Source organism: Cotesia glomerata, linkage group LG6 (genome assembly GCF_020080835.1).
Source record: "Cotesia glomerata isolate CgM1 linkage group LG6, MPM_Cglom_v2.3, whole genome shotgun sequence".
Classification (NCBI taxonomy): Eukaryota; Metazoa; Arthropoda; class Insecta; order Hymenoptera; family Braconidae; genus Cotesia; species Cotesia glomerata.
In genome coordinates this window covers 1275704-1298825 of record NC_058163.1, presented here as the reverse complement: position 1 = coordinate 1298825, position 23122 = coordinate 1275704, and the positions used below count along the sequence as shown (strand labels likewise).

The 23122-nt window shown below is 26.1% G+C and overlaps 1 protein-coding gene and 1 long non-coding RNA gene across 3 annotated transcripts; one reads left to right on the top strand and one right to left on the bottom strand.

The window, feature by feature from the left end:
- Nucleotides 1-94: 94 nt before the first annotated feature.
- LOC123267104 lies at nucleotides 95-22379 on the top strand. Of its 2 annotated transcripts, none has more exons than XM_044731608.1 (8): nucleotides 95-280; nucleotides 13762-14166; nucleotides 16737-16982; nucleotides 17109-17335; nucleotides 18367-18674; nucleotides 20552-20735; nucleotides 20809-20987; nucleotides 21842-22379. In XM_044731608.1, exons 2-8 carry the CDS (start codon nucleotides 13971-13973, stop codon nucleotides 22308-22310), a joined length of 1809 nt encoding a protein of 602 aa, XP_044587543.1. In that variant the 5' UTR covers nucleotides 95-280; nucleotides 13762-13970; the 3' UTR covers nucleotides 22311-22379. The 2 variants fall into 2 exon arrangements, with proteins under 2 accessions (XP_044587543.1, XP_044587545.1); XM_044731610.1 differs by lacking the exon at nucleotides 95-280 and adding an exon at nucleotides 418-602.
- On the bottom strand, nucleotides 3779-8602 carry LOC123267116. Its single transcript, XR_006509966.1, has 2 exons — nucleotides 7842-8602; nucleotides 3779-3861 (listed from the first exon to the last, which is right to left on the bottom strand). It is a non-coding gene; the product is annotated as an uncharacterized LOC123267116 (long non-coding RNA).
- Nucleotides 22380-23122: the final 743 nt, after the last annotated feature.

Genomic DNA, 23122 nt, shown 5'->3' with positions numbered 1-23122 from the left:
AATTTATTTATTATTATTATTATTGTTTTTTTCGGTGTTACCCCCACCAAATAATGCAATGGGAATAATAACAAGAGTCGTAGCAAGTAGCAAGTACAGTCAGTACTGTTTCCAACCCGTAGTACCGTAGGGTGGCTGTTAGGGTCACTATCGCTATCACTAATATTATATACTAATTATTTGTAATAGTAACAGTAACATCATACAGTCTGTGCGGTGTTTTACGGTATGGTGCTCCTTACAGTCAACTTGCTTTAACATAGCTCATTATAATTTCACGGTAAATATTTTTTATGTACATTTAATATCTATTCAACCAAGACTTAAATATTTTATTAAATAGAATTTTTTATATTAATTATAATAATAATCAGTTAAAATCAAGTAATAACTATAAGGACTGTGTTATCAAGTTGTCCTAGTTGGATTTCATAAGACAAATATTATCTGGGCGGGCATCAATTTAAACAACTTTTATTTAAATTTAATTGATTTTTATAATCTTCTATTGGAGATTTAAATGCTGACATTAATTTGCTTTGCCAAGTGCGGTGTTTAATTGTTTTTTTTATTACAAGTAGTCAAATTATGACACGAAAATTGTAAGTATTTTTTTTTATGTCACATCAGCTTACTTTAGTTTTTTTTAATTTTATTTTTTTAACTCGAAGAGGTGTCTTATTTTTTATGACATTTTTTATCGTGACAAAAATTTGACAGGTTTTAAAAATTTTTTTATGAAGAATTTAAAAAAAAATTCTTTTTTAATTAAAACTAAAAAATTAATGAAAATTGAATTAGCCGACATTTAAAATTTTTTTTTATTAAAAAAATGATTACAAAAAAATAAAAAATAATTTTCACTAGTAAAAAACTTTAGGTGGAATTTTTTATAATTTAATTATTTAAAAAAAAATTTAAAAATTAAAATCGTCGACTAACTTTAGTATTATTGAAAATTAAGTTTGTCGACATCTAAAGAATTTTTTTATTGAAAAAATGATTATAAAAAAATAAAAATTTTCAGTTGTAAAAAATTTGAAAAACTTTAATTTTTATAAAATATTTTTTTGCTCTAATTCAATAATTAAAAAAAATTAAAAATATCGGCTAACTTTAGTATTATAAAAATTGATAATAATAAAGTTAGCCGACTTATTTGATTTTTTTTATTTTGCTTAATTTATTAAATTATAACTTAAAAAACATTTTTAAAAAATTGCACTTATAGTTTTTCAAGTTTTTAACAAATGAAAAAATTTTTTTATTTTTTTGTAATAATTTTTTAATAAAAATTTTCAGATGTCGGCTATCTTTATTTTCATTAAAAATTGTTAGAATTTTTGTTTTTAATTAATTATTAACAAGAAATTGATTTATTTAGAAATTTTTAAACAAAATTCATTTTTTTTTTAAGTAATAAATTAAAAAAAAAAGTATCAGCTGTTTGTTAGATTGAAAATAAAATAAACTAAAGATTAGCGAAGAAATAAAATTAAATTAATATCTTAAAATTAAAAGAATTTGCTCTATATTACCAATAACTTGTTAGTATTTTTATCTTTGTTGTAAAAACAAATTTTAACACTCATATTTTTAATATGAACATAATCTTTTACTAGCGATAAAAAATACTCTAATCAAAACTTTTTTTTTCTTCTTTTTAATCAAAAAAACTTCAATTATAAATATTACTAAATTTTATTTAAAAAATCAAATATTTTTTAATTTACTATTGAAAAAATTAAATATTATTTAAGAAGAAATAATAGTGGTTAAAAATTACAGCGCATGATATGCAAAAGACCAAGGTTAAAATCAGCGCTGTCAAATTAATTTAATATCAATTGTAAAATAAAAAAAATTAATGTTGAAAAATTTTTAAAATTAACTTTTAAATAATTTGTAAAAAATTACTTAAAAATTTTATTTAAAAAAAAATGATTGATAATTATTAGAATAAAAAAAAACCGGTCGTTAATTACAATGCAAACAGTAAATAATTATAACAGTGTAAATAATTTGTATTTTTCTCATACTAAAACCGTTAAAATTGTCCATTGAGATTTTATGCGCTGACATAGTTCCGTGTGATTAAAATTAAAGCATTATATTAGATTGCTAATTAATACTGAGCAATTATCGGTAATATATTGATAGCTTATAAGTGATTATTTATTTATTTAATTATTTATTTATTTATTTATTTATTAGCGAGTCGAGTGAGTTGGGTGCGATCAATATAAACTTTATCCGTATTTATGTTATTCCTTTCGCACCCTCTTGTTATATATTGTATGTTGCGATTGTTAGAACATGCGTGAGAGAGTTAAATGAAAAATATTATTTTAATAAAAAAATTTTATTTAAACTAATTTTCTATTTAAATGAATAAAATTTTGCTTTATTAAATAATGAATTTTGTTAAATTGCACTGTACTTTCTTAAATATTGACGTTTTTAAAGATATAAGCTCATCCTGATGATACACTCATCAAGAGCTTTCATTTGAGTACCCACATGCATTTTTATATATTTTTTATATATACATATATATAATATATATTTTAAAGATATAAGCTCATCCCGATGTTATACTCATCAAAAGCTTTCATTTGAGTACCCACATGCATTTTTTATATATTTTTCATATATACATATATATATATAATATATATAAATATATGAAAAATTGATGTGGGTATTCAAATGAAAGGTCTCGATGAGTGTAACATCAGGAAGAGCTTATATCTTTAAAATTGTCAATAGTTCACATTTATATATATATATAATATATATATATATATATATATATATATATATATATATATATATATATAATATATCTTTAAAGATATAAACTCATCCTGATGTTACACTCATCAAGAGCTTTCATTTGAGTACCCACATGCATTTTTCATATATACATATATATAATATATATAAATATATAAAATAAATGAAAAATTGATGTGGGTACTCAAATGAAAGGTCTTGATGAGTGTAACATCGTAATGAGCTTATATTTTTAAAATATATATTATATATATGTATATATGAAAAATATATCAAAAATGCATGTGGGTACTCAAATGAAAGCTTTTGATGAGTGTAACATCGGGATGAGCTTATATCTTTAAAAATGCCAATATTTCACAAGATACAAGGTCGTTTTTTAATTATGTATCTAGAGACAGAGCATTTTTTTTCTTTATTCTCTTAATAATATAGAATCATTAAAAATGTAATTCAATTTTATTTTATTGATTTTAATTAAAGCTTATAATGTAAAATTTTAATATCAATATTTCCATATTTATTTATATGATGTAAAAATAGTAAAAAAATTTCATAACATCCCAAAGAGGCGTGAAATTTAAAAAAATTCCCATAATTAAAAAAAAACTTGTTAATTTATTAAATTAACTTTGTAATAAAAGCAACACTGAGCGAAGGCGTATTTAAAATAATTATCTTCCGGTTATGTGTAGCCATAAAAAAAAAAAAAAAAAATTGTATCATAGGAATACAACAGCTGCGTAGGTTGTACATAAATGATAATAAAATAAAACATGAAACCCAGTTAAATATATGATAGATATAAAATATATGGCATAAATATTTTATATACATAATTGGAGCCGAGTTAGACATTAGAAACTCTATCAATGACAACTGGAATCCATGGAAGCGTAAAGTGAAAATATTTTGTTTTTGTTGTTACTCTTCATTGTACGATTTTATTTTATTATTAATCGTTCATCTGGGAAACTAGACAATGTTTTTACATCCGACTGATTTATTTTGTCCTCGGGTAATTGTTTTAATTGTTGCGAGAAACTTTTACGATTTTTACTGGGCCTGGAAAAGAAAAATTTAGTTTTTTAAAGATTAGAAAATTGTATTGAATTTTTTTGAATTGTCAATTTGACATTTCTAAAAAGAAATGTTTTTTTTTTTCAAATTTTGAATAAAAAATTTTTAATTTATGTAAATAATAGATCAAATTTATCTAATGAATTTTTTTATTCATTTTTAATATTAAATTTTTGGAAAAAAATAAAATTCTTAATTTGAAGTTTAAAATTTTTGAATAATAAAATTTTCAATTCATGTAAGCAATAGATCGAATTTATCTTATAAATTTGTTTTCATAAATTTTTAATATTTAATAATTTTGAAAAATTTTTGTAGAAAAATGTAGAAGAAGGTTTAAGGAAGATTTTGAGCCCTTAGAAAAATTTTTAGAAGCAATAGATCAAAAGTTATCATAATTTTAAGATTCACAATTAAGAAATTCAATTTTCGATCATTATTAGCTTGTGGAAGATTTTGAATAAATTGTTTTGAGGAACTGGTTGGAATATTTTGAAAATTTTGGATAGAACTTTGTAGAGGAGAGTTTAAGGAAATTTTTAAGCCCAAAAATAAGTTTTTAAGATCTTTAGATCAAAAGTTATTTCAATCTTAAGATTTATGATGTAAAAATCCAATTTTTGGTCATTTATAGTTTTTGAATGATTTTGAATGGATTTTTTTGAAGAACTGGTGAAGACATTTTGGAAGTCTTTGTAAGGAATTTGTAGAGGAAGGTTTAAGGAAATTTTTAAGCCTACAAAAAAGTATTTAGGATCTAAAGATCAATAGTTATCAATAATTTAAGATCAAAAATGAGAAAATGCCGATTTTTTATCATTTTTTATGTATATGAAACTTATAAGGATTTTTTGGAAAAATTAGTTGAGATATTTTGAGAATTTTTAATTGAAAATTGTAGAGGAAGGTTTGAAGAAACTTTTAAGTTCAAAAAAAAATTTATAGGAAGAATAGATCAAAAGTTATTTAAATTTTAAGATTTATGATGTAAAAATCGAATTTTTGATCATTATTAGCTTTTGAATGATTTTGAATGGATTTTTTTGAAGAACTGGTAAAGATATTTTGGAAATTTTTGTAAGGAATTTGTAGAGAAAGGTTTAAGGAAACTTTTAAGCCCAAAAAGAAGTTTTTAGAAGCAACAGATCAAAAGTTAAGGTAATTATAAGATTCATAATGAAAAAAGTAGTTTTTGATCATTTTTCATATATATGAAACTTATAAGGGTTTTTTGGAAAAACTGGTAGAGATATTTTGAAAATTTTTGGTAGTAAAATGTAGAGGAAGGTTTAAGGAAATTTTTGAAGCAAAAATAGAATTTTTAGTGGCAATAAATCAAAATCCATCAAAAATTTAAGATTAAAACTAGAGAAATCAAATTTTTGATCTTGATGGTTTTTTTTGAAATTTTTTAAGATTTTTTTTTAAGAAGCTGGTGAAGATATTTTGAAAAAATTTTTGTGGAAATATGTAGAGGAAGGTTTAAGGAAATTTTTAAGCTCAAAAATAAATTTTTAAAAGCAATAGATCAAAAGTTATCATAATTTTAATATTCATAATAAAGAAATCTAATTTGTGATCTCATAAATTTTTAAAGATTTTTCTTCAAGTTCTGAAATTACAAATCAATTTCCAAATAAAATTAGACTGATAAAATATCTGACGAATAAAACAATTCGCAGACGGATCGTTAAAATTAATCTGGACGTCGTCAACCTCGAGGTCAATTCCCCGATAAAAACGGTCTTTAATCACCGGGAGCAAAAAGGCTAATTGTAAAAAATATATAAATTAATGTAAAAAAAAAGGTCGAGTAGAGGAGTTAATGTTAAGCGAGAGAGTACTAGCAGCTTTAGCTAAAACCTTTCCCACATACGATCGATTTCACTCTTTTTTATTGCTCTTTAGGTTTTTTATTCAAACCTACGTCAAATGCTCTCATTTTTAGCTATTTACTCAAACAAAACGATTTCTTCAATAAATTTCTTCAATTACAAAATATTGTTTTGATTTATATTAACAGTTATGTACGTATGTATTTATTAAAATAGTGTAATGTATAATGCGGATAATATATAAATATATACGAGTAGAAGTAACTAAACGCTCGATAAAACAAGCGCGAGTAATTGTTTCTGTTTCACTCTCGTACTCGTTGCTTTGTAAATTACCTTTTGTTCTTCATGCCCCATGAAACTAATTCAATGTCACTATTCAATATCATCTTCATCATTGTTATTATTATCAATAACCGAGAAAATCATGACATTCAATAATAACAATATTCTTTTTATTGATTTTTAAATATTTATTTTTATCTTAGATTTTCCGGAACTATTTCCTATTTTTTTTTTTTAATTTATTTGCTCAAAAAATTGTTGTAATTTATAAAAAAATTTTTTTTTAATAAATTTTATCTATTACTTATATAAATTCAAAATTTTTTTTCAATTTTTAATTAAAAATTTTTTAATTGAAAATTAATTGTTTTTTTAAGATAAGGGGCATTCCTTAGCGACTGGTGGGATATTTGACTCTGAAATTCCATCAATTATATATAATTATGTGACTGAAACTTATACTATAGTCAAATTTATCTTATAACATAGAAGAATAACTAATTAACAACTTCTCTTTGTCAAAAACCTCCATTACTTTTTAAGTTTCTCGTAATTATAATTTGACTGAGTGTGACTGGTGGGACTAAGAACAAATCCTTCTCTCTTACCAAAGGTATACTTAAAGTCCAATTTCAGTTCGATCACTAAACTAAAAAAAAATACTTCTCTCGAAAATACTAAATTAATCCTACAAACATTGAATATTATGAAGAATAAGACTGATTACCTACGTAGAAACAATTAAAAAAATTTGTTTTTATTGTGACTGGTGGGACAAGTACTAAATGTCTACATCAAGTTGTTTATTAAAAAGACTTTTATATTATTTCAACCTTAGAAACATTATTGTTTATATATTTAACTATAAATTATTTAGGATAATTAAAAAAAAAACTAATTAAAAAAGACAAATAAAGGATTTAGCATGCTGACAACACGATCTTGATAAACTTAGGTGTTAATTAATAACGAACATAAACAAAATTTGTTCTTAAAACTATAATAATAAATGTGTTAGTTAATAACAAACATTAAATGAATTTGTTGTTGAAACTATTAAAACAAAATTTGACCGGGATACAAGTTAGTACGGCTGAAAAGTTACTAGGAGAGAAAAATCCATTTTCTTATTGATTAAATAGTATATTACACCCCTTGGGAAGGAAAATAAGAAAAGCCTCAGATCACATGTAATTGTTGGCCGAGGCGAAGCCGAGGTCAACAAACATGTGATCTGAGGTTTTCTTTTTTACTTCCCAAGGGCTGTATAATATTTTTTTGTCCGAGGAAGGAGGAATGCGGCAACTTTGTTTAGCGCAGTGAGACCAAAGTTGCCACTTTCCGCCCAGAGGGCAAAAAAAAAATTTTCATTACAAATTAGTAAAATATTGACTTTTCATAATAAATTAGTACTAAATTAGAATTAATTAGAGAAATTTTAAAATTTTAGTCATTTTACATTTCGCATAGAATGCCCTATAAATTATTTATAAATAAAATTAACATTAGCATAAAATAATTATAAATTTTTATTAAAAAAAAAAAAAATAAAAAAAATACTTTAACGACGCTGGGAATCGAACCCTGTTCAGTTGCAGTCCTAATAAATTAGGACTAAATTCGAATAAATTAGAGAAATTTTAAAGTTTTAGTCATTTTCCCATTTCGCATGGGATGCCCCATAATTTGATATTAAAAATATATGAAAAATTTATAAAATATCTCTTTCAATCTCCAAAAACTTCATTTCTTCTTTATAAATCTTAAAAACTCACTAAATTCTGGTCCAAAAATTTCTTCTTCAGCTAAAAATCTCCCTTTAAATAATTAAATAAAATTTTATACCAAATTTCCAACTTTCTAGACATCGTCCATTAGAACAGCACACACAATATCCCGCAAAACAAAACAATTCTGCCAGATAAAATAATAAAAGCCCGGACACTTGAATCAATATTCAATATTAAATAGCTTATGTCTCTCATTGTTACACACATCACACATGAATTGAACATAACTTCCAATATCTATCTACATATAACACACTACCATATATGTATGTAAAGTACAAAAAGTATAAGTAACATAAAACATAACACTTAGCTCATTTATTCGTCCAAGGTCGGAGATTCAAATCGATACTCCCTTTCTATTCATGCCATTTCATCAACGAACATTCTATTTATTTATTTAACTGTTCATTGATAAATGCTTTTTTCTCCTCCTTATCTCTATTAATAGATTTTTTATTTTCGGAGACCAACGCGACGGTCAGATATTTTTGTGACACCTCCAGCAAGGTGTTTTTTTTGTATAGTACCTAATAAAAGCGGATTTCTTCACAGAACATTGAGCGGAATCGATTACTTGTCGATGATATCGATCCAAATAAGTTATTGAATTGTTATGCACGATATTAAAACCCCGGTGTGGTCTCGATACTTCCGAGATACTTTTATAACAATAAAAAACGCCCCAGGAAGCTTTACTTGAGCACGTGCACATCCGGGCATCTTCCATGCTTCAATTCACACGATAAGATAATGTAAAGATAACTCACATGTTATTTTTTTTTAGATTTCTTCTTTGGGAAATTTTTTATGGAGCGACCCTGAAACAATAAAAAAATACTAGAGAGGAATTTTTAATATATTTTCAATAATTACTGCAATTTAATTATGGAATATACTTTCTGGTTTTTAATAATCTATATAATTAAGAGAATTTTTTTGAAATTAAATTTAGTATAATTGGAAAGGTCGAGATCTGAATTAGTGTACTGATAGAAGGATTTGTTAACTATTAATAATTTAGAAGACAATTACTTAATTTATTAAAATTTAATAAATATTTTTTTACATTCAATAAATATTTATTTGGGAGGAAAGTACATTTATTAATATTTAATAAGTATTTATTAATAGTTAACAAATATTTATTAGCAGTTAATAAATATTTTGTTGAGTGAATTTATTTGGCTTGCAATTTCATATGATATCAAGATTGCTTATAAATAAAAATCATCTTTATAAATTATTTGCATTAATTATATTACATTATAATAACGTTTATTGTAAAAGCCCAAATTCTATCACAGCTCATAATTATCTTTTATATTTTTAAATATTAAAAAGGTTCATTTATTTACCCGTGTAAAAAAAAATTGTCCCAAAAATGTCCCAAGCGTAGGACATCCAAACGTGACACAATTTGGGACAATTTTGGGACATCTCAAAGAAAAATTTTAAAATAGTGCGTTTAAGTAATTTTTCGTCGATTTTAGGTATTTTTTTGAAGATTTTCAGAAGACTTCACAATTTCATGACAATTTTACTACAATTTTAAACGGTTTTTAAATGATTTTGAAGAAGATAATTTATTTTTGTACAGCTATAGATTTGTCTAGAAATTAATGGATGAAACATTTATTGAACATTTTTGGGACAATTTTAGGACATTTTTGGGACAATTTTAGGACATTTTCGGAACATTGTTTTAATATTTTTAGGACAATTTTGAACGTTTTTCAAATAATTAAAAAAAAAAACAATTTATTTTTGCACGGTTGTAGATTTGTCCTAAAATTAATAGATGAAAAATTTTAGGACATTTTTGGGACAACTTTAGGACATTTTTGGGACAGTTCTGTAATGTTTCTACAACAAACTTTGAACATTTTTAGAACTATTTCACGACACTTTTGACCGATTTCAAGAAAGATAATTTATTTTTGCACGCTTGTAGATTTGTACTAAAATTAATAGATGAAAAATTTTAGGACATTTTTGGGACAATTTTAGGACATTTTTGGGACAACTTTAGGACAATTTTAGAAAATTTTCAGACCATTTTTTTAATATTTTTTCAATAGTGTCGTGAAATAGTTCTAAAAATGTTCAAAGTTTGTTGTAGAAACATTACAGAATTGTCCCAAAAATGTCCTAAAGTTGTCCCAAAAATGTCCTAAAGGAGTCCCAAAAATGTCCTAAAGTTGTTCCAAAAATGTCCTAAAATTTTTCATCTATTAATTTTAGGACAAATCTACAACCGTGCAAAAATAAATTGTTTTTTTTTTTTAATTATTTGAAAAACGTTCAAAATTGTCCTAAAAATATTAAAACAATGTTCCGAAAATGTCCTAAAATTGTCCCAAAAATGTCCTAAAATTGTCCCAAAAATGTTCAATAAATGTTTCATCCATTAATTTCTAGACAAATCTATAGCTGTGCAAAAATAAATTATCTTCTTCAAAATCATTTAAAAACCGTTTAAAATTGTCATGAAATTGTGAAGTCTTCTGAAAATCTTCAAAAAAATACCTAAAATCGACGAAAAATTACTTAAACGCACTATTTTAAAATTTTTAATTTTTTTTAAGATGTCCCAAAATTGTCCCAAATTGTGTCACGTTTGGATGTCCCACGCTTGGGACATTTTGGGACAATTTTTTTTTACACGGGTAGTGAATTTAATTATTATCATGTATTCCAGTTAGAGTTATAAAAAGTGTCAAAAGAAAATTATTTTTGCTTTTTATTTTAAATAAATATTCATGAACAATTAATTAATATTTATTAACAGTTAATAAATTGTACTTAATAAATTACTTATTAATTGTTAATAAATATTTGTTAACTGTTAACAAATATTTATTAACATTTAATAAATAATTTATTAACTGTTAATAGATATTTATTAAATCCTATGATGTTAAAAAATCATTTATTAACAGTTGATAAAGCTTATTAAATAAAAACAAATCCTTTTATCAGTGCAGGTTATGGGCCCAGATTTTCTATAATGATAAAATTTATAGGTCTATTGATGTTTTATAAGATTTTCTAATATAATTTATTATAAGTAGGCCCAAAGTTTTTGCAATTTTAAAATAAATAAATTTTTAATATTGCGGCAAAAATATTGATCCTAAAAGTTCATTGAATAAAAGTTAGTAAAATTTAATTAAAAAAAATGTTTCTTGATTTTTTAAAAATTCCAATATTTTTGCTGTAATTCCAAAATTAACATTTGTAATCAAAGGTTCAATTTTTTTGAAATTATGAATCTTACTTTTGAAATTACGGGGAAATTATTGATCCCAAGGAAAGAACATAAGCGACATTTTTTTTATAAAATCTAACTTTTAACAACTTTTGTTTGAAAAAATTTTTTATACGACCATTACTTTTGCCAAATTATCAAAAATTATAACCATTTATTATGAACAGTTATTTTGAATTTGCGGCAAAAATCTTGGCGCTAATTAGAAATTTTCCAAGTAGTTATAAATAGATTAGAATTTCTTCATAAACAAAATTTGTTTATTTATTTATTTTGTTTTGTAAATATCAACGTGGTTAAATGTCAAAAATTAATTAATATAATTAAGAGACTAAGAAAAATTTTTGAACGGGTATATCTTTATCGTAAATTCGGTTTGATATTTTTTCAGCGATAGTCATTTATCATTTAAATAATTTCATGAGTAAGGAAAATTTCGTCACGAGCATATTATTATTTTAATGAATTTTCGTAGTTTAATTTGGTATCATCAGAAAAGTCTTTATAAGAATTAGTGCCTTTTGGTTTTATATATTTTTGTCAATTTTTTATGCAAAGGCGGAGTTTTTAATAGTTCGTTCTATAAATTTGTTCCTTCAGATTTATCCATTAAATTATTTTTAATCGATCTAATAGCACTATTATTTTCGAAATTTATTTATAAAGTCGTCATAATTCAGAATTCTGAATTATGAATTTAAAAAATAATTGCTGATTTATTTATATTGTAATTACGATGTAAATTATACCTCTAGCCTCTAGGCGACACTTCTAGGGCAGCTAAATAAAATAAATAAAAAATTCTCCGTGAAGAAATGAAAAGTAAAAAGAAATAGAATTATTGCGATCAGATGAATATTATAAATTAGTAAAATAAAATTGACTCGGAAGCATTGAGAAAAGTCGAGTGTGATGAGCTCCAGGTGTATTGTATAGGTGTGTACACGTACTAACGGAAATACCGTTCGACAAATCAGGTTTTACGTCACACACTATCAAATCACCCATTGAACATCGTGAAAGGTAATGAGGACAATTCATGAGTATTGTGTGCACTGTCAGCGTTTTATTATTATTTTATCTTTATGCTAAATTGTTATTATTTTTATTGCGTTTAAATTACACTTTTTTTAGTAATTAAAAATATATATTTTGAAATTTCCGGATTTCAAATTAGAGAATACCGAGTTTTATGACTTTTCGCTTCAGCTATTCAGGTTATATTTTTTTTATTTAGCGAATTGTGTAAAGATTTGATTCAAATCAGAGCTGAAAAGAATTGTATATAAATTTAATTTTTAATTAATAATTTTAAAAAGTAAATAGAAAATTTATTTAATTGACTGAATTGTCATTTTTATATTTCTCCAGAATTTTTAATATTTAATCACTGTTTAAAAATTTTTACAGCAAAAGAAAGTGGATCTAGGCTATTTTTTTCTGTCATAATTAATTTGGCAAAAAATTTTTATAGCTTATAAAATATTTTAATTTTGACATTTTTAAAGATATAACCTCATCCCGATGTTACTTTTATCAAGACCTTTCATTTGAGTACCCACATCAATTTTTCATATATTTTATATATTTATATATATTATATATATGTATAAATGAAAAATATATCAAAAATACATGTGGGTACTCAAATGAAAGGTCTCGATGAGTGTAACATCGAAATGAGTTTATATCTTAAAAAATGTCAATAATTAAGAAATAACCTTGTATCTTGTCAACTAATGACTTTTTTAAAGATATAAGCTCATCCTGATGTTACACTCATCGAGATCTTTCATTTGAGTACCCACATCAATTTTTCATATATTTTATATATTTATATATATGAATATATAAAAAATATATCAAAAATGCATGTGGGTACTCAAATGAAAGCTCTTGATGAGTGTAATGTCGGGATGAGCTTATATCTTAAAAAATATTAATAGTTTACAAGATACAAGGTCATTTCTTAATTATTGACATTTTTTAAGATATAAACTCATTTTGGTGTTACACTCATCAAGACCTTTCATTTGAGTACCCAAATCAATTTTTCATATATTTTATATATATATATATATATATATATATATATATATATATATATATATATATATATATATGTGTATATGGAAAATATATAAAAAATGCATGTGGGTACTCAAATGAAAGCTCTTGATGAGTGTAACATCAGGATGAGCTTATATCTTTAAAAACATCAATATTTAAGAAAATACAGTGCAATTTCACAAAATTCATCAATTAATAAAAAAAAATTTTTATTTTTTTTAGTTATAAAATATCTTAAATTAATTATCCAAATTTTTAATTTTATTTAAAATAAAAAAATTTTTTAATTCCTAAACGTGTATTTTTTTTTGTCATAATTAATTCAATAAAAAATTATAAAATGTTTTAAATAAATTTTTAATAATAAAAAATAATTTTTACATTAAACCGTGTATAAAAAAATTTTCAGATGAATTAATAAAATTAATAGAGCATGCCTGAAACAGAGCAAGCCCTTTAAACAAAAAGACCGAGGCACGTGCTCACCTTAACTTCAATGTCTATTATACATTGATCCCCTGCCTGCTCCTCGAGATAGACCCTTCACAACACTCTAGTGCTATTCCATACATACAACACAATACAACACACTCTCAGCTCCTCTTGCTGATAAAAATGTTTTTTATTGTTCTAGAACGCAGACAATAGCGCGGAAATGGGGTTGAGGCGTGGACGGAACAAACGCCAGTTCCTGGTGGACTGCAGACACTAAACAATATTCCTAAAAAATAACTTTTATTAATTATTTAAATATTTAAATATTTAAATCCAAATGACAGCGCATTTTTATTTATATTTATATTTTTTTTATACATACAAATATTAATTACTGACCATGAAAAAATGATGACCGCAATGGCAAGATTACCCTGCAAAACATCCGGCTCAAATGAGTACCAGCAACACCACCAGCGACAAAGCAGCGCAAGTGGAAATTTGTTTGCCGGCAACACTGCTAGAACAAACTTCTGGGACATCCAGACAAGACAATCTAATCCGACTTACGTCAGGTCCCAGCACAGACAAATTGACCATACAGGTAACCACCGACCGCTATTTTTATTATTTGGTACAAGGTTTATTTTAATTTACCGACACTTAATGGTTACCGTAAAAAGAATTAATTTCTTTAATTTATGACACTAAAATTAAGGAGATCCAAGTATCCTCTTAGTGTAAAGAATGTCTATAAAAAAATAATACGTACACGGAAAAAAATAAACTGTAATAAATAACAGTCGATTTATAAAAAGTAATGATCAACTACTAAAAATTACCATTTCAAACAGTAAAATCGTGATTTTACTATTCAATATCTAATACTTGCCATTTAAACGTTACAATTTACTCTATACATGGCAGAAAATACTATTTCAAACAGTAATATTCGCTATGTAAATGTCTAAAATGTTTAGGTATAATAATTAAGAATTCAGACTTTGATATTTATCATTTGGTACCTAAAAAATGATCTTATGATAGTAAAAAGTATAAAATAAAGTTAGTAAATTTCTAATACAAGCAACGTCAATACTTACAAAGTAAAATGGTAAATTTTAAACGCAACGCTAAAAATCAAACTGTAATTATTGACTTGCTTGGACTGGTAAAATGTATATTTTAAAAGTATAATTTTTACTGTTTCAAATGTTAAATTCTCCCAGAGTGAGACCCCCTTCTCTTTCATCTAAGTTCCCCTTCTCCTCATAATATGGACTATATATTGAAATGGCAATTTTGACTGTTTGAAACTGTAATTTTTTAAGATGAAAGAGTCGTTATTTACTGTTGTTATCTTAAGATTAATAATATTATGAGGAAATTTCCGATAAATTTACTTACTAAATAATTATTAACATTTAATTGACTGATAAAAAATCTAGCACTCTGAATTACCGCTATACACTTGACAACACAAAAAGAGTGTCCCTAACTTTCAAATTTATTTATGTTTACTGTCTAACTAAAATGACTAAGATGTTCTAGCATTTAAAAAACCGCGGTTACTTATACTTTGAGTAACTGCGCAAGCGGTGTTGCCAAGTCAAATACTAGACTTTAAAGACCGCAAGTTCCGAGTGATTTTTCATAAAAAGTATAAAATATCTCCGTAATACGTTCGGAAAGCTACTTTTTTTATTGTTTTAATCAAAAGCTTATTATTTTTTCAATCAAATTCAATGAAAATAAAATTTTTTTTAAATCGTTAATTGCATTAAATTCTTAACCAAATACCGGCTAGTGGAATCTCCATTTATGTGAAAATAACAATTTTCAAACCTAATTATTTAATTAAAACCCGGAAACTTGTTTTTTAATTTTATTAATTATTAGGCTACGTAGAATTTACAAATTTTCAGGAAGTTTTAAAAATTTTCGCGTGGATCTTCTTAAGTAAATTATTAAAATAAATTCTCTACATTTTTAAATTTGCCGCGCTTTGTATTAGCGGCCATTTTGTGGCGCGGGAATTACAGCCGCCATTTTATCGAATACTCTTGACAATCTTTTTTTTTCATGATTTCTAATGAATTAGCATTGTATAAAATAAAAACTTGAATAATTATTTTTTAAGTCGATTTTAACAAACAAGTAATGAAATTTATTTTTCTAAAAGAAAATTCAAATTAATAATTCCTTTAGTTTTAAAAATTTTACTTCTTCGCGTGGATCTTTTAAGTGTAACTTTTTAAAATAAATTCTATCCAAGTAATTTTTTAAAGTTGCCGCGTCGGTATTACAAGCCTCCATTTTGTGGCGCAAGAATTGCAGCCGCCATTTTGTCTAAATTAATTTTTATCTTAACTTGTAAAATAATTATATTTCCTTTCATTTTATTAATTTAAACTACTTAATTTAATTCACTTACTTGATTAATATTCTAAGTATGACTATATAATTTTGATTTGTTATCTGAGCGACTTGTTAGTTCACGTTCGCCATTTTGTAATAGCATTTTACGCTCGCCATTTTGTTTATTTTAATCCTGAAGTTAGCTGACTTTTTTTTTAAAATACTTTATTTCTAATTAAATTATTTAAAAAAAGCTAAAAATTTTTTTCTTTGCTAATTTTAGTAATTTAATTTACAAAAAAAAAATTTTTTGTCGATTTAAGTGTTAAAAAAATTTCTAACCTACAAAAGACACTTTTTAAGTACAATATTATTTTTTGATTTAATTTTTCAAACTTTTTAATAAAAATTTCAGTCAATTCATTCTACCTAAATTAATAATAAATAACCACTAAAATATTAATCCGGTTATTGAACCTAGCAATTGTTAAATAATCAATATAAAGCTAAAACTAGCTAGACAATTGATTAAGTTGTCAAAAATTCTAATCTAAAAATTTTATAAAAATTAATTTAGCCGATATTTAATAATTTTTAGAACTTTGTTAACAAATAAATTATAGAAAAAATACTAAGAAAAAAAAATTGACATGTAGAAATTAAAAAAAAATAAAAAATGCTATTTTTTTTACAATAATTTTTTAGAGTTAATTTAATTGTTTAATAAAATTAAAAATTGTTTTGGAAAAAATTTATTTGTTAAAGAAAAATAAAAAAATTATTAAGTGTTGATTTTAATTTAATTTAAATTTTCAGGAAAAAGAAAAAGCGCAGTAGAATTACTTCAAGAATCAAAAGCATTTTACGTTAAAAGTGAGATAGTGTTAGACAGAAAACAAGAATTGAAGAACAGCGGACACCTTCAAGTAGCAGCCTCGACAGCGGCAGGTGCTCCGCCGCGGTTATTACGCAAATGCAATACACTGACCTGCAATATACCGTCTCAAGGATCCTCGCAGTCTGCAACATCTGGTCCCTGCTGCTGGTCCAACTGTCAAGACAGTACGTTATCTTCCTGGAAAAATTTAATTATATTTAAATTAGTTAATAATTAATTAATTCATAAATTATTATTTAAGTAGAGGAAATTATTAATTAATTATTAATATACCTAATACTTAAATTTAGATGTCCTATTGAGTCCACAACGTACACTGCCACCAGCATTGCCACCCAAAAGTCCACGACTAATATGTTCACTACCGCAAAGACGCGCAATATCCGGACCACCAAGCAGCAACGGTGGCGACCAATTACAAACAAAATTAAGGAGATTATTAGTTAATACTGACAGCAAGGAAAACGTTTTTTTTTCTTCAGATAATCCGACACTTTTGTCACCTATTGGGCATGAGGTAATTTTATTTATATTTCTTCTTTTAATTATTATCAAGAATTCTATAATTATAAGGTAAAAGCCCCAATTATTGACACTATAAGAGACAAAGTTATGATTTGATTTTTTTAAGCAATCAAATATCAATATCGTTGAATTTTGTTTGTGGTAATGTCTCAAGTAATGTTTTTACTAATCAATTTCTTTTTTTAAAATCATAATCACTGATATTTACTAATTAATTTTAAATAATTAAATAGAGTATCCGGAGACACCACTTATTGACAGGTTAAAAAACTGATTGATCTAATTATTGACATACCTTAGCCCCAATTATTGACACCTATACTAAGCATGCCTAGAATCATCTGCTTATTCTTATTTATCCAAACTTATTATTAAGTAATCAATATTATTAAAGTTTATTAATAATAATTTCCATAAATGATTAATTACTATTAAAAATATAAAAATTAATTTAAAAATAATTTATTTAATCAGAAGAGTTCAAACTCTTACAGTTAATTTTTTAGGATAAAGTAAAAAAAAGGCGTCTTAGCGCTATCGACTGGCTGTAAATATGAGATTCAACTTAAAAATTATCAACTAGTTATTGACACCCATTATTTAAATATTATAAAGGAAACAATTAATTTCGATTATTCAATTTTATAAATTTTTCATATATCGTTAATTAAAAAAAAAAAAAAGATGATATTAGATGAAGAAATTAATTTAAAATCGGCATTTAAAAAAAATGCTTTTCTAACGAAAGTTGTTAAGAAAATAGACGCTCGTAAGCTGGTTTTAACTGGTGCTAACTTTATTTTTTAATAATTAATATTTAATATTAACGGACAGTAATTTTTTTCAATTTTTTAATTAACTAGAATTCCATAAAAATTTATATGATAGTTATTCTTATTACAGATAATTGAATATATTTAAAAATAATTTAGGGTGTCAATATTTAGACCCCTGTCAATAATTGAGCCTTTTACCTTATTATCATTATTATTATTATTATAAAAAATTTATTTTTTAATTTAGCATTCAAATACTTTGGACGTAAGACTGAAGTTCGGCCGCAGCAATTCGCATTCATCTGGAAAAACAACCCAAAGAAAATTAAATATATCACCTCCAGCTGATACAACTTGTCATAAATCATTGCCGGATTTACATACAAGTGTCCGACGACGTTCTTCACTGTCACCACGAGCTTCTATTAAATCACAGCGATCAGGATCTAAAACAACCTCATTGACCACCAGCCATCACCACTTGACTCCTGATTGCGAGACCAGTTCTGATTACTCTGAGCATAGTTTCAAGCGAGACTCCAGTTGCTATCGCAGGTAAATTATTTTTATTAGATACATAATTAAGAAATTACCTTGTATCTTGTGAAATATTGACATTTTTAAAGATATAAGCTCATCTTAATATTACACTCCTCGAGACCTTTCATTTGAGTACCCTTATCAATTTTTCATATATTTATATAATATTATATATATGTATACATGAAAAATATATCAAAATGCATGTGGGTACTCAAATGAAAGTAACACATAATTTCACATGATTCCAGTCGATTTGTTCAAGAGATAACTTCACATAACTTCACATAATTTCACATAGTTTCAGTCGATTCGTTCAAGAGATAACTTCACATAATTTCACATAATTTCACATAATTTCAGTCGATTCGTCCAAGAGATAACTTATATATATATATATATATATATATATCATAGCCTGATATATATATCATAACCTATATATATATATATAGCATAGCGACATTTCATGATATTCATTTGACCATGGGCGGAAGTTGTAGAGGGATCCATCCTCTTTAAAAGCTCTGACAGCTTATTTCCAATTTATGAGCTATCTCGCCAGTAAAAAATTGTATATTCGATTTTTGCTCAAAAGTCGTGGTTTTTTAATTTTTTTTCCTAAACTATTGATCTGACACCAAAATTGCAAAGGACCTTTTTTTGTAAAGAATTTAATTTCCTACAAGATAGATTGATAGCTGAACCCTTTCAATGAAATTCCTCTGAGATAAATTTAATTAATCACAAGAAAACAATAAATGACACTATTTTATCGTAATTTTTATACTTTTCAATAAAACAAAAGTTGATAAAAAAAATTAGGATGACGGTTGACTCTAAAGGCCATCCTTGCAATTTCCCGCTCATTTTGTACTTAAGCGCTCAAAGTTACACATTACGTTTTTGAGCTCTTCGAGCTCGAAAATATGATTGCTGTGTCATTTTGAGCTCTCCGAGCTCAAAACTCTAATAGCAGTTTAATAAAACACAATTTTTTGAATTTTCAAACGGCAATAACTTTTGAGTAAATGAACCGATTTTCACGCGATTGGCGGCATTCGAGGCAGTTTTCAAAACTCCATGAAGAACTATTAAGTTTAAATTGATCGAGCCAGTAATTTCGAAGTAATACCGAAAAAACACTTTTTTCGGTTTTTTTTCGACAACGATAACTCACGAACGAATCAATCGATTTTGACCGGGCTTGCGGTGATCGACGTGGTTTTTTATTTTAAGAGCTTATGAGATTTTGGAATAGATCGATAAAGCCATTTAAAAGTAATTCCAAAAAAACCACATTTCAAAAAATTTTTTTTTGTAGTTTTTTTTTGAGATTTCTCAAAATCTACTGATTCGAAACAGTATGAGAGGTTTACATACGGCCACACACACACACACACACACACACACACACACACACACACACACACACACACACACACACACACACACACACACACACACACACACACACACACACACACACACACACACACACACACACACACACACACACACACACACACACACACACATATATATATATATATATATATATATATATATATATATATATATATATATATATATATATTTATATATATTATATATATGTATATATGAAAAATATATCAAAAATGCATGTGGGTACTCAAATGAAAGCTCTCGATTTGTGTAACATCGGGATGAGCTTATATCGTTAAAAACGTCAATATTTAAGAAAGTCCATTGCAATTTAACAAAATACATTTTTTAATAAAGCAAAATTTTATTTATTTACATTTCACAAATCACGGCAGTCACACAGTGACTGCAGGGCTGCTAGTTATTATTATTATTAATTTTTATTTTTATAACAATGATAAATTGACTTAAATTCAATTTAACAGCTCGAGACACATAAGAAGATCGATGGGATCCGGCGGCTGCGACGCCAGCAGTGTATTAAGTTCCGGGGGACGTACGCAGAAATCATCTGGGTCAAGTAAATTGAGCCACGGTGCCAACGCCAGGGACTCTGGAGGCTCTTCAGGGCATTGCACTCATCGCAGTGAGCCTCCGCCAAGGATACAGGTATGGTGTCTAAAATTTTCCGTCCCGGAAAATTTACTCAGAATTTTCGAGTAACATTTGTAATTTTTTTCAGGATTGTTGGAGTCATGTTAGACGAGACAGCGGGGCGTCTACTCAGCACTCGAACGAGCACCCGCGTTCTCGAAGAGGGAGCTACATAAATATCCACACGACCACCGTCATCAGGACATACAGTCCCGGGTCTGAAAGTAGTGACAGTCAGACTGACTATAGTCCTACGTGCAACTCCAGGTAGGAATAAAAATAAAAATTTTGCTTTATTAAATAATTATTGTTAAATTGCACTGTAATTTCTTAAATATTGGCGTTTTTAAAGATATAAGATCATCCTGATGTTACCCTCATCAAGAGCTTTCGTTTGAATACCCACATGCATTTTTATATATTTTTCATATATACATATATATAATATATATCGAAATATGAAAAATTGATGTGGGTACTCAAATGGAAGGTCTCGATGAGTGTAATGACAGGGTGAGCTTATATCTCTAAAAATGTCAATAATTCTCAAGATACAAGGTCAATTCTTAATTATTGACATTTTTTAAGATATAAGCTCATTTCGTTATTACACTCATCGAGACCTTTTATTTGAGTACCCACATGGCATTTTTAATATATTTTTCATATATATATATATATATATATATATATATATATATATATATATATATATATATATAATATATATAAATATATGAAAAATTGATGTGGGTACTCAAATGAAAGCCCTCGATGAGTGTAACATCGGGATGCGCTTATATCTTAAAAAATGTCAATATTTCACAAGACACAATGTCATTTCTTAATTATTGACATTTTTTAAGATACAAACTCATTTTGATGGCACACTCATCGAGACCTTTCATTCAAGTACCCACATGACATTTTTTTATATATTTTATATATATGATATTTGTAAAATATATAAATATATAAAGTATATGAAAAATTGATGTGGGTACTCAAATGAAAGGTCTCGATGAGTGTAACATCGGGATGAGCTTATATCTTCAAAAATGTCAATAGTTCACAAGATACAATGGCATTTCATAATTATGTATTTTTTATATTTTTCTCAGATTTTCCGACGGCTGGAAGGAAAACCGCAACCGAACAATCCTGAGGTCAAAGTCAGACATAAGCGACCGGTACTATCGCGAGAACCCGCTGCTACACCAGCGAAAACCACGGATAAACCCGCCGAGGTCTCTCACCGAGCTGGAGAATTTCTTCGACCGACTTGGCCTTGACACTGAGAATTACGAGCAGATAACGGTACCAGGTTCCAACGCCTCCTCGCCGGTCTTTTTCGAGAGCGTCAGCTCTGTGGATTCCGCGCTGGGCCTTCATCCTTGGACCGGCAATAATCAGTCAAGCAATGGGACCGGGCAGAACTGGCCCGGCGGTGGGAATGCTACTGGTAATTGTCTCACTGCTCAAGATGACACCAGCCAGCGTGTCAGTGATCCACCGAGTATTGTCGAACGCAATGCCAGAATTATTAAATGGCTGTGTCAGTGTCGTAAAGTCCAGTTTGGTTATACTTAAGTTTTTTATTTTTATTTTAGAGGTTTTTATTTTGTGCCATTTTTTTAAAATCAATTTTTGAATTATTGAACTTAAAAAAATTTTTTTTAAATATTTTAATACAAGTGAAATTGTTTTTATTATTACAACTATTAATTTTTTGAATTTTATTAAAATATAAAAAATTTTTAAATTTTAATGAAAACAATTCAACAAATTAAAGTAAAAGCCCCAATTATTGACACTATAAGAGACAAAGTTATGATTTGATTTTTTTTAAGCAATCAAATATCAATATCGTTGAATTTTGTTTGTGGTAATGTCTCAAGTAATGTTTTTACTAATCAATTTCTTTTTTTAAAATCATAATCACTGATATTTACTAATTAATTTTAAATAATTACATAGAGTATCCGGAGACACCACTTATTGACAGGTTAAAAAACTGATTGATCTAATTATTGACATACCTTAGCCCCAATTATTGACACCTATACTAAGCATGCCTAGAATCATCTGCTTATTCTTATTCATCGAAACTTATTATTAAGTAATCAATATTATTAAAGTTTATTAATAATAATTTCCATAAATGATTAATTACTATTAAAAATATAAAAATTAATTTAAAAATAATTTATTTAATCAGAAGAGTTCAAACTCTTACAGTTAATTTTTTAGGATAAAGTAAAAAAAAGGCGTCTTAGCTCTGTCGACTGGCTGTCAATATGAGATTCAACTTAAAAATTATTAACTAGTTATTGACACCCATTATTTAAATATTATAAAGGAAACAATTAATTTCGATTGTTTAATTTTATAAATTTTTCATA

Excerpts from the sequence above, each read along its gene's own strand:
- LOC123267104 (XM_044731608.1), top strand. The coding sequence starts at position 13,971 with ATGATGACCGCAATGGCAAGATTACCCTGCAAAACATCCGGCTCAAAT. Across the intron at positions 16,983-17,108 it reads CTGGTCCAACTGTCAAGACA|ATGTCCTATTGAGTCCACAA; the intron begins GTACGTTATCTT and ends ACTTAAATTTAG. Across the intron at positions 17,336-18,366 it reads TGTCACCTATTGGGCATGAG|CATTCAAATACTTTGGACGT; the intron begins GTAATTTTATTT and ends TTTTTAATTTAG.